General features: G+C 42.9%; 1 protein-coding gene across 6 annotated transcripts in view; it reads right to left on the reverse strand.

Annotated features, from left to right (window-relative positions):
* The window catches only part of ccdc88c (coiled-coil domain containing 88C), a 75,334-nt gene that overhangs the window by 36,530 nt on the left and 25,876 nt on the right, over positions 1-12,928 (reverse strand). For all 6 annotated transcript variants that reach the window (XR_003976695.1, XM_030355729.1, XM_030355733.1 and 3 more), the window contains 4 exons: positions 11,004-11,150; positions 9,563-9,707; positions 9,007-9,188; positions 5,024-5,161 (listed from right to left, as the gene is read on the reverse strand). Coding sequence is in view for 5 of the 6 variants with exons in the window: in XM_030355729.1 (XP_030211589.1) it covers positions 5,024-5,161; positions 9,007-9,188; positions 9,563-9,707; positions 11,004-11,150 (612 nt within the window). In the remaining variant the exon portion in view is untranslated. The remainder of the gene's footprint in view (positions 1-5,023; positions 5,162-9,006; positions 9,189-9,562; positions 9,708-11,003; positions 11,151-12,928) is intronic.

The following is a 12,928-nucleotide window of genomic DNA, read 5'->3' on the forward strand; positions in this document are numbered from 1 at the left end:
TCCCCCAATTCTTCTCAACCATGGCCGAGATAACCCCAACTACGAGTCTTTACTTGTTGTGGAAGTACCAGAGACGTCAGACGCAGTCTTTATGATTCAAAATATTATCCGAGGCGCACATAACTTTTTGCCGGGATATTAGATATATAATATAAATACCTACATATTATATATTATTATTATTATTATTATTATATTATATAGATACAGAGTTCCAGGAGTCAGCAAACGGCAACAATCTATTCTTCTCCAGGTTGTGGTTGAGTCTGACAGCTCATTGGTCAATGGGCAAGAGCTCATTTGCATTAAAGCGAAAGACACCAGAAACAGTGCATTCTGAAGGGACTGAAACAGGGGGGAATGGCGGTAGGCAAGATTCTATTTCCTAAAAGCTATTTCCACCAAACAGCTTCAAAAACATGTTTTGTGGAACTCATATACTATGTTTACTTGTTAGGTAAACACCATAGTATGCCTCCTTTAATAATAATAATTAATAATAAATAATATGAATATTTATTATACAAAGTCTGCATTGGTTGATCTATATATACATAAATAAAAAGACATGTCACCGCATGTGTATTTTTTAAAGGAATGTGTGGTTGCGCCAACTCGTCGTTTGCGCAATGTTTCGCCAGCATGCCGACATTCCACCAAGGCTAATGAACTAGCATGCCGAGTTTCAAGTCCCTTGGCCACTTTGAAGAGGATTTGCAATTGATCATGTGACCGCCCCTTTTTTGAACAACTTAATTTCCTCCATTGACTCTAAAATCTTAATATTAAAGAGTTTTAAGCCTGGAACCAAGCTGATCATCCTTAAGGCTAGTCGTGACCATAAAACATTTGATTCGGGGCCAAAAAAAGGGCGAAAGAAAAGGCAAAGGTACAAGACTGTGTACATTCTTTTTTGTGAACGAGTGAAGGAACTGAGTGAAGTGATCATCCAATAAACCATTGCGAACTTTTTTGAATTGATTACCACCCAATAGTTTAGCATGTCTCTTGCATCTTATAACCTTTTTCATTATTATATTGTTTATACTCTTAATACAATATTTTGTGTTGGTATGTGTATGTATAGTGTTACGTATAGAGTACCTTCCTTCGTTTCTGACTGCATCAACTACCGTTACTCGTTTTTTATGTATATGTAAATTCAGTCTTGTATTCGAGTTACGTATTCAATCAACATTATGTATTCCTAGCTTTTATACTACCAAGACTACAAAAAGCACTGCTAGTGCTATATCATATATTTGTACCTTATTTTTTTCATATTCTATTTCAACATTTTTCAACATGTAGAGCTCATTTCCTCTACAGCTCTAACAACAACTCTAACTTTCCATTAATCTAAGGGAAATCATGGTTGCTGTGGTGAGCGATCGAGTTCAGTAGCGTCATTGACGACTTGATATTCGCGGGTGCGGATAAACGTGTCCATGTAACAGCGAGTACGGTAGTGTAGTGGTTCTGAATGACGCGAATAAAAGGTATTTTTCTAAAAACTAGATCTTTACTTTCATAACTTTAACTACTTCTACAGGAGCATATACCATTGCTTTTCTTGTGAACGCCGGCGTTTCTTTCCGCCAATTCCTTCTCAACCGTGGCCGAGATAACCAACATTGTGAGTCTTTCCTTGTTGTTGAAGCACAAAAGACGTTGGATAACCCAAACGCCGTTGTTTATACGTTCATAATATTATCCGGAGGCGCACACAGACATTTTGGCTGTGTTATTATAAATATCATATAATATATACATAGGTGCATCTCAATGAATTAGAATATCTTGGAAAAGTTCATTAATTTTCATTTAAGATTCATTCCACCACAGGGACGCGGGTAAGGGGGGTGCTGAGGGTGCTGCAGCGCTGTAACTGCAAGTGAAAAACGTTTTCTGAACAAATCAATACTTTTTTTTTTGGGAGTAGAAATTTATCATACGTGTTTTTTCATAACATTATTGACATCCACCCTTTTCATTTTAGAACAATGTCTGTGTAGGTTGACTTATGACGCCAGCACAATGCAGGACATGCTAGGTGCGAAAGATCGATAAAGCTGAAATTTTAAACATTGCGAATTTCCGATCTTTTTTAATACTGGCCCAAAAAAACAGCAAACTCCCTGCAAGCGGTCCCTCCAGCATCCCTGAGGGTAATAGTTCAGAGCAGATAGGTAGCGGAGAAAAAGACTGCACTAATGCTAACCCCCCTCCAGTCTATCCTATGTTGGCTAACGTGCAAGTCCCGCCACCTTCCTCACCTTCACTGTTGGAGCCCTGCCAGCCAAAGGAGTTTGACTTCCCAGCCAGGCGCTCTGTGTGTGTGTGTGTGTGTGTGTGTGTGTGTGTGTGTGTGTGTGTGTGTGTGTGTGTGTGTGTGTGTGTGTGTGTGTGTGTGTGTGTGTGTGTGTGTGTGTGTGTGTGTGTGTGTGTGTGTCTTATAGTTAAGTTCAAGTGCCTTGTTCTGCTCCTACCCATATAGCGTAGTTGTGACTCAATCAATAATAATCGTCTTCTGATTAGAAATAAACCAGCATTCCGTGTGTGATCTGTCCATAGCTGAATATGGTACTATGCTGCTTGAAAATAAAGCATGTTGGTGTCCAACATGTCTGTTGTAGTGTAAAACATTTTAAAGGTCCCATGACATGCTATTTTATGTATTCTTTAATATAGGTATTAGTGGGCAACTAACACAGTATTCAAAGACGTTCCCGAAATTCAGCCGTGGTGCAGAGTTACAGCCACTCCAAGCCAGTCGCACATTGAGCTTCCCCCAAATGCGCTGTTTTGGTGTCTGTAGCTATGATGCAAATGAGGAGGAGCGAGGCGGGTCAAGGAGGAGGGTGGGGGTGTGGCCCTGAGCAGCTTGCAGCCACGGTACCATGCGCTCTGATTACAGTGGATGTATGCAATGGCGAGGCGCACACAGCCTTTAGCCGCGTTCTGTAAATATTCTAGAACACACGGGAGACCTGGTGCTCTATATCTAAATATTATCATATAGCCAACATAGATATCTATATCATATAATATATATTATCACGGCCAAAAGCTGTGTGAGCCAATATTATGAATCTCAAACGACCGCGTTGGGTTCTCCGACGTTCCTGGTTCTTCAACGTCCACAATTCAATGTGAAGTAGACTGAACCGCGACAAGTAGGAGAAAGGGATCGTTGCCGGGCAGCGCTTGGGCACCTCCGCCTCCGGCGGTGGTCCCTCAGCGGGGCTCAAGCGGGAGACATTCGCCGCCAACAATCCCTTCCACCTCCATGTCGTGGTTCATGTACTTCAGGGAGTCAAAGCCAAAATCTCTTTCCCCCAATTTCTTCTCAACCATGGCTGAGATAACCACCACTACGAGTCTCGTTGTGGAAATACCAGAGACGAGAGTCCGACGTGTTATGCGCCATAAAACCAACAGCAAAACGGTTATCCAAGTAACAAAGAAGTGTACAACACTAGTCCTGGAGCTCTATATCTAATATCATATAATATTATCACGGCCAAAAACTGTCGTTTTTGGCCGTGAGTCTGCGACTCCAGACGATATTATGAATCACAAACGACTGCGTCGGGTTCTCCCATGTCTCTGGTTCTTCCACTTCCACTTCAATCTGAAGTAGACTGAATCGCGCGTTGCGCCTGCTGCCGGCTGCCGGTGCTCTGTGGCGGTGGTGCCTCGCGGCAGCGGGCAGCAGGCAACGGGACTCCGGAGGGAGACAACCGCGGGCAACAATCCCTTTCTCCTCCATGTCGCAGTTCATGTACTTCAGGGAGTCAAAGCCAAAGTTCATTTCCCCCAATTCCTTCTCAACCATGGCTGAGATAACCCCAATTACAGTCTCGTTGTGGAAATACCAGAGACGTCAACGAACCGATGTTATGCTACATAACATCAACAGCAGAACGGTTATCCAAATAACAAAGAAGTGTACAACACTTGCGTTACAGTGTGTAATCACACACACACACACACACACACACACACACACACACACACACACACACACACACACACACACACACACACACACACACACACACACACACACACACACACACACACACACACACACACACTTGTTTCCGCTAGAAGAAATTGGTGCCGGTCATGTGACCGGGAAGGTTTCATTTTACCGGTCAAATTGGAAAAGAATCGGTCGGATATTGTCCGTGTTTATTGCACTTAAAAAAATTGATAGGCAGGCTACATAAAGAAGAAGAAGAGGTGTGTGATCATATTTTGATTCGCCATGGTTGTTAAATACCGGTACTCCGCAAAGCTTGCCGCCTGCTTTCACTAGCTTACCGCCGTTTAGTTCATAAACCTACGGTAGTCTATAGCGATCAATTTGAGCGAGTGCACGAAATGTAACGACTTATTTATTTTATCACACAGGCTACGCTACAATCGAAACCCTCATTGTTTCACATGAATTGGCTAAACAAATGACCACTGTAGCATATTTAAACACAATTCAAACAAACACATTCAAAAGTATTTTTGCTCAATTTAAAAGGTTGAATCTCCTCCTCGTGACTGAATGTTTGTCTACAGCGCGCATGCTATATGCGCGCAGGGTTGATGCGCTCCACTTTTTTCTGTTGAGAACCAGCGCCTTGAATATTCTGCATGAAACGAAACCGGATCGCTTCCGCCCGTTTCGGCTCCGTGTGGACGGGGCCTTATTTCCAATCAGTCATCCTGACCGGAGACGTTTAGAATTTTCGGTCCTCCTCATTTTTTTCCAGTCAAAGACCGGTAATTACCGGATAACGGGAACTCTGACACACACACACACACACACACACACACACACACACACACACACAGTATGACGACATGCAGGGAAAATTCCAAAACGGCACGTCGTTTTGAAATTTCGTTTTTTCAAAGGACGGCAGAATGCCTAGTGCTCGTTTCACATCCAAGAAAATTTCTAGCTACTACTTTTTATTACCTACTACATAACAGCAGAGAAAAAAATGATTTTGCAAATCACCTGTCTGTCTTTCTCTGCCCTCAGGACTTGAAGCTCTCTCTCCAGAGTCTGTTTCTCCTTCAGAAGCTCCTCCCCCAAGGACTCCATATCCTGATTGGTCAGCCTCTCCTGGTCCACCATGCCCTGTAGACTCTCCAGCTAACCAATGAAACACCCACAAATACACACACGTCATCATTTATGGTGAGTTGGGCCGAGCTTTCCCCAACTTAAGACCTTTTTTATAGCTTGGATAGGGCTATCAGACGGAACACGTCAGGCAGTACAGCACCTTCCATTGAATATGTGTACCACTTATTGCGCGCCATCGGCCACGGTTCAATGCGATTGGTCGCACATCGCGCACTTCTATAAATGTTAATGTCCATTGGCCTTAAAGGTTGTATCAGCGATTCTGGTTGCGAGATTCCAAACAGAGCCAGCTAGCCCCTCCCTCTCGTGTTTTGAAAATGATCATGGACGCGCATTTTCAACCGGAATTTGTAGCTACCACTTCTCGTGCACTAGTGCGAAACACCACAACACCCACCCCTTGTCTGTGATTGGTTGGAACACTGTATATTTTGCGTATTTTGGCGTTGGTAGTACTATTTGTTTTTTGTGTGCGATCTCGGGGCCTAGGCTGCCTAGAGAGACGCGGTTTTTTGACAGTCTGCTTATGGGACGGGCAGCTAGCGGATGGTGAGGAACAAGCAGATGAATGTGATACTTTATGTTTCAATCAGAATCGCTGATACAACCTTTAACATTGAGTGAGTGCTCACTTAACCAACGGCACATCAACTATAAAGTCCCTTAAGAGTCCAGATTTATTCAGTCGAGGCAGCGGTTCTCCCCTTTCTCAGAGGTCATTAGTGGTGCAACGGACCACGGGTTACCCGTGGTCGTACGGATCAACCCTCACGCCTCGTGCCAACTGCACGGTCCGTCAAAGGACGTCGGAAGGCGTGGCTGACGGATGGGGGAACTTTCCAGGGTCGTCAGAGCCCGAGTAGTCCCAAAGTGCTTAAATTTGCATACGCGATCTGATTGGATGACGGATCCGTCGCTGCCGAAAAAGTTGAACACTTTTAAACTTTGACGGAGCCAAAGGCTCCAACGGAGCGCACGGATCCACAATGCATTGCGCGTCCGTCCCCACTCAAAGTCAATGGGATCAGTCAACGGACGGATGCAGTGGGCACGAGGCGTCACGGTTCGGAACGCAAGTAATGATTGGACTCTGGGGGTATGCAAAAAAGAAAAAGAAAAAAAGTGCGCTCACGTGATCGGCGCATGTTTAAAGGACAATTCTGGTATCTAGCACATTGAGCCCCCTTTCTGGTCTGTCTAGGATGAAAGATAGTGGTTGATAAAGAAATGTTGACCATTGGTCTTGTCTCAGGTATTTGGCTCATTTCGAATCGCCCCTGCCTGCTTCAGAAGGGCTGGCCATGGTCATTCACAAACCCTAAAAACAACCCTAAACGTTCGTTTTCAGAAATGTGCAACTCACTGAGTGGTTAGTGGCGTTTGTTGATGTTCCTAATCAAGTATCGTAGTGAAATACAGTTTCTGTCTTTTTTTATTTTACATTTTATATATCCCATTGAAACGGAAACTGCACCAGAAACCGGACAGGAAACGGAAAGGGGGCCGTTATGTTTGGTTGTAGTCTTTTCGCTCGGTTCTCCGTATCAACACTAGGGCTAGAACCGAGCGAAAAGACTACAACATGCCCCCCTTTCCGTTTCCGGTCAACAAGCAATGAGTCTTCCAATAGAAATCAATGGATTTACAAAATGCCCGAAATTTTGTATAACGTTCTTATAATGATTGATAGTCATGTTTAACCATACTAAAGTGTCAAATAATGACGTACATGCATTTCGACGTATTCCCTGCTGACAGTCTGGGGTGGCTGTGCAGAGCGCTAAACACTCGGGACAACGTTTGCGATTCACTTGTTCCCATTTCCGGGAAATCATCTACGTAGAGGCACTCCTGCCACGCCCCCATATGCCTGGTCAAATCTGCCCGTGCGCGCTTCAAGGAAGGTAACCAATCACAACGGAGTTTGGTTGGCAGGAGGGGGGCGAGGGGGCGGAGAAGGACGAAACCGAGCATTGCCAGAGAATGCTGAAAGCACCCAGATGAGAGGAAGAGTATCCCGAAAATCAACATCGTTTTTTGTGCTGTGATTCGTGTCAGGTTGCGCTATAGGAGTCATTAAGAAGAAATTAAGACCAGAAAAGTAGTATAATAGGTCCTTTTTAAAGGAAGCAGGATTATTACCTAATTTTTCACTTTATTTTGTTTTTACACATTTGAAGATTTTATTTAAAGTCACATTTGTCTTGTTAACTTTTTTGTTGTTGAGCCGAAAATGATCCGACCCGTGACTCAAAAACCGTGACACGATCCGAACCGTGAGTTTTGTGATACGTTGCACCCCTACAAAAGGCACAAGCTCTTACTTGACTGTTTTCAGTCTGTGTTTTTAGTTTTATGGCACATAATGATGGCATTTGGGCTTAAAAAGCCAAACATCTTTTTTTTGTCTAGACCAATTAATGTGAAGACAAGTACAATTTCCTAATACTAGACGCACTTATGATCAAATATTATAGAGAGTTAATACAAACAAACATATTTCTACTTATTTTAACACCCAATGAGAATCGATAAGAGAATCGATAAGGAATCGGATCAATAAGCAGAATTGGAATCGTTAAATTCTTATTAATTCCCATCCCTAATGTTTTGTACATTATCTAAATGGTTGGTTTACGAAAAATTGGTTGGTGGATATTAGGGGTGTGACGAGATCTCGTGCCACGAGATCTCGCGAGATTAAACTCAACGATATTACCCGTCGCGTTAAAAATCGGTCTTGCGAGATTTGTGATTTATCCAAACTTCAATTTGTCGCCTGTGGGGGCAGTAATGCGCCTTTACTACATCTAGCCTACAATGCAATGCGGCCGTGTTTTTCCGGAGGAGAAGAAGAGGCTGAATAACCGCGAAAAGGAATACATTTAATCAAAGTACATTTTGGGTACTTTGATTTGGTTTTGCACATAATATTGTTTGCACTTGAAAAAAAGAGAATTATTTAATTTAATTTATTTTAATTTAACTTTTAGAAATGTTAGTTATATTTTCAATTTCATGCATGTAAAGAGTTATAATAAAACATTTCAAAATGCATGCGCGACTTGGTTAAATAAAAGTCTGTTGGTCCAGTCATATATTTTGTCATTGTATTTTTCTTAAAATCTCGTCTCGTCTCGTTCTCGTGAACCCAATATCGTGTCCCGTCTCGTCTCGTGAGCTGAGTGTATCGTCACACCCCTAGTGGATATGCATTTGCTTGACCATATTCTCTATAGTTGGTCAAATTGCTGGGGTCACTTTCATGAGGAAAGTTTAGTAGTTTCTGTTTTAATAATCGTATGGGGACTGATGTAAATGGAGGTCAAAAGTTTTCGAAACTTTGGACTCGCCCAACCTAAGGAAGACTGCTATTCGTTACTTAACGGATACTACTCAACTCAGTCGTCAATCTGACAGCATTTTTTTATTAAAGGACGGCAAAAAAGTCTTTAAGTAAGTAAAAGTACGTAGGCATTTCATCCAAAAAATTCTATGCAATTAAAACTTTTTTCATGTCTGGGATTCTCTGTCAGCTTTTGAGTTTAACTCTTGACAGGCTTTGAGCGTGAACATATCAGATTGGCACCTTAGCAGGAATCAAAGGGCAATCCATTTGGACTCATTATATTAAACAAAGAACACAACCTCAAATCAAATCATCTGACGTGGGTTGTCTACTACGCAACGCATTGTCTGGTTTGCTACCCGCTTTAAAACCCAATTATATTCATCCCATGTAAACAACCGATTATATTTGCTCTGTTAAGCACATCTGTTTAAATAGAGGTGTGTGTGCGTATGTGTTTGTGTGCATGCGGGAGTGTGTATGTGTGTTGACGTGTGTGTACCTTTTTGCCCAGGCCCTGATTCTCTCTCTCCAGCTCCTGGGTTGAGAGCAGCTGCCCCTGCAGCTGGTTCTTCTCCTCGCGGAGCTTCTCGATGGAGTCCTGCAGCTCACGGTTCTCCTTCTCTAGCTTCAGCAGCCGACTAGACACCCCCTCGTTCAGCTCATGTATCAGAGACTTACGGGCTAGGGAAGGAGAGGGAGAGAACCGATTGGCTGCATTGACAATATCGGATTCTGTCTTTTTTTTTTATTGCTTGATTCACTCAGTGGCCATCTTGAACTTTGAAACAACACTGAGATATTTCAGAGGTTGACTTTCTCGCAGTTTATTTGATCTAACTTTGAATTTAAATGCAGGCTCTGTCCAGATTTTCCAAACCCACTCTGCAAAGTTAATTGAGATTTGACTCCTACCAGAAGAATCCTTCCAGAAGTGAATATGCGTTGTTACGAAATTTGTAACTTTGTAACTGTTAAAAATGAACCGTCATGAAAGCTTGCGGGCCCTTGATTGCCGCCGAGTGACTCAACAGAAAGAGAACCAGTGGGTGGCATACTCTCAGTGTTGTCGTGGTTCTTTGCCAGTTGCTCCAGCTCCCAGCCCAGATGGGCCGACTCATTCATGCTCTGTTTCTGTCCGATCTCCAACAGCATGTTTTCCTCCACCAGCTCCTCCAGCCGGCGCCGCTCACTGTCCCGCTCCTCAACACACAAACACAAAGTAATGAGGAAGCGCTATGGTCATATCAGCCTCTGAGATCTGTTCTACAACTTCCACAACTGAAGCACAACAATTCAGACAGTGCTCCAAAACGTCTTGGTCAGAGCGGTTTAAAGAGACTGTCGCTTGGGCATTTCAGTATCACTAAATCCTGGTCCCTCATACTTTGGAAATCAGATGAAAATTAACAAAATACATAATCAAATGTTTAGATACCGCTGAGCACCTTATTTTTGTATCACTACGATCATTTGAAGAGTTGCGTTTTTTCTAACATGGACATACGGGATTGACACGATGAACATTTTTGCGATTGGTCACTATAATGTCCGTCAAGATAGATTTGCCTATACAGTGAAAACAAATTTAAAAAACGTAAAACATTTACTTCAGAGCCCTAGCTTCAAATTATTAATTATTAACAGTTTTCATATAAATTAACTATGGACTTGTCTGATAATTTTTTTTTGAATTGGTAATGGCTAATTCAACACATTGAATTTTTTTTATTAAATGCAACCGTGCTGCTTATTATGTTTCCGACACGTTTGATCTACACATCCTAAAACGCTGTGTCACCCTTTATGGAACTGTGAATAACTGTAGAGGCTGATTAAATATTAACAGAGTAGAAAAGTTAGACGGATTGGGCCAAAGGTGGCACTATAGTTATCGTCTGTAAATTAAGTAATTTTAATTAATTTCAAATTACCACTGTTGCAGGTGCTCACCAAGTTTTTTTTTTTATAATGGATATAATGTGTGTATAATGAATATGAAAACTGATTTCAACAATTCCGAAGGCGAACAACACTTGGTTGTCAAATTTTGGAGTCCACAAAGTAAAGTACCGCTTCAGCAACAAGGGGGGCCATAACTCGCATTCAAAAAATATATATCCCATTCACTTTCTCCATAGAGGATTTGATTAAAGCCGTAATGTCTTAACCATCCAAAGTATACGCACCCCGTACCGTTGACTACTGCTCCAAAAAAGAACTACTGCTACTGAACTCGATGCTCACGGAACATTGCTCCATGATGAGTTGGACCAACCACATGCATTTTAGTCAGAAATTGCAAATGCGGCAACATGTCTAGTTATACATGGGGTTCCTTATTGTATTTGGAATGTTGTGCTTATTACGATCATATGGTCATCATATTGTTGGTTCTTTGTCGAGTTTTGCAGGGCATTGCTGAAGACTGAGCACACTGCTCAGTCGTTCTCCCCATGGTCAATAAATGTGGTGAACTGAATGCAAAGTGAGGTTCACCATTTCAACGTCATGGATCTTGGCCCGCATCAGCAGGTTGTCCTTCTCTACTGCATGGAGTTTTTCACATCGCCCCCTGGAGGCCGACAGCTGGTCCTCCAGCAACACCTTGGTCTCCATCAGAGTCAGGTTGTCCCCACGAAGCTCCTAATGCACATACGTACGTACACACGCACGCACACGCACACACACACAAGTGAGCAAACGCACACATTTATCACTGAGTTGCCAGTGGCAGCTGCTTCGATCCACTTGTCAAATGGCACATTTCCACTGGAGGGTGCGGGTCGGTTTAGTATGCAAAGGTGCAGCACAGTTGTCAGGCTGCTATGAGGCCACGATGCTTATGTAGCTGCTGCGGCTATCGCCATCCTGCTTAAACCCTGCCCTACCATAACGGTACTGTCTGCCATCGAAATGCGAGCCGTAACTGAGCTGTGCTAATACAACACCCTCACTATTTGACTGAGACGTGCTCGGTCCGAAGCATACCCGCCGGTGGAAAAGGGGCATAATAGGACCTTAACTGTGTTTCGGTGAAGCCCTTTGATAATCTATACTATAAAAAGCATTTTTTTAATATAATTTTGTATACAAAACATAAAACAAACAAAAGTCCATGAAAACACAATAAGTTTTGAAGGGCAAACTACCACGCTTGCCATTTTTCTAATATTGGAGTACTGCTTCATACAAGTGTTGTGGAAAAAGAAGCCTTACCTGCAACAGCAACTCATAAAAAGAGTTTAAAAATACTTTTACAGAAAGTGTTTATGAGCGTGGCAGTTCCTCTGTAACTCATTCCTCAGGTACAGGACTAACAGATGATCACATACTGTCTGCTACGCTCTTCAAGGTCATGAGTACATTGAACAAGTTGCCTTTGTGTGGGAATAGAAACTCAGTCCTTGGTTAATGTTGTATGTATATGGAGCCTCTCAGACCTGGTAACTCAGTCCTTGGTTAATGTTGTATGTATATGGAGCCTCTCAGACCTGGTAACTCAGTCCTTGGTTAATGTTGTATGTATATGGAGCCTCTCAGACCTGGTATCTAGATTCTTGGTTAAATGTTGTATGTATATGGAGCATCTCAGACCTGGTATCTAGATTCTTGGTTAAATGTTGTATGTATATGGAGCCTCTCAGACCTGGTATCTAGATTCTTGGTTAAATGTTGTATGTATATGGAGCCTCTCAGACCTGGTATCTAGATTCTTGGTTAAATGTTGTATGTATATGGAGCCTCTCAGACCTGGTACCTAGATTCTTGGTTAAATGTTGTATGTATATGGAGCCTCTCAGACCTGGTATCTAGATTCTTCCAGCCACGCAAATAAATGAGCTATGATTTGGTGGTCTTTTCCACTCCATCTCATTTTCAGGGTTTGACTGAGGCTGGCCTTTAACAGGCTGCCATGGGCCTTAGTCACAGGGTAGCCATCTTGGTTCCATTCTGTTTCTAAATGCTAGCTGGTTAGGGGAACTTAATGTTGATTTCTGCAGGCCGCAAGGTGAATAAAGCCCATTAATGTGTTCTTCTTTGGGGGATTCACTTTTGTCATTCTTGAACCAACTGTTTTCATGAGCTGCTTCCTTCCTGGAGCAGGTCCCCTGTTGTATGACGGAGGTGTAACCAACGTACCCCCACCCTTGAGGTGTGTCCGACATACCTCCACCCTGGAGGTGTGACCAACGTACCCCCACCCTGGAGATGTTACCAACGTACCCCCACCCTGGAGGTGTGACCGACATACCTCCACCCTGGAGGTGTGACCAACGTACCTCCACCCTGCTCTGTAGTAATGACCAGCCTACCTCCACCCTGTAGTAATGTCCAGCCTACCTCTACCCTGCTCTGTAGTAATGACCAGCCTACCTCCACCCTGTAGTAATGACCAGCCTACCTCCACCCTGCTCTGTAGT

Source organism: Gadus morhua, chromosome 5 (assembly GCF_902167405.1).
Source record: "Gadus morhua chromosome 5, gadMor3.0, whole genome shotgun sequence".
Taxonomy (NCBI): Eukaryota; Metazoa; Chordata; class Actinopteri; order Gadiformes; family Gadidae; genus Gadus; species Gadus morhua.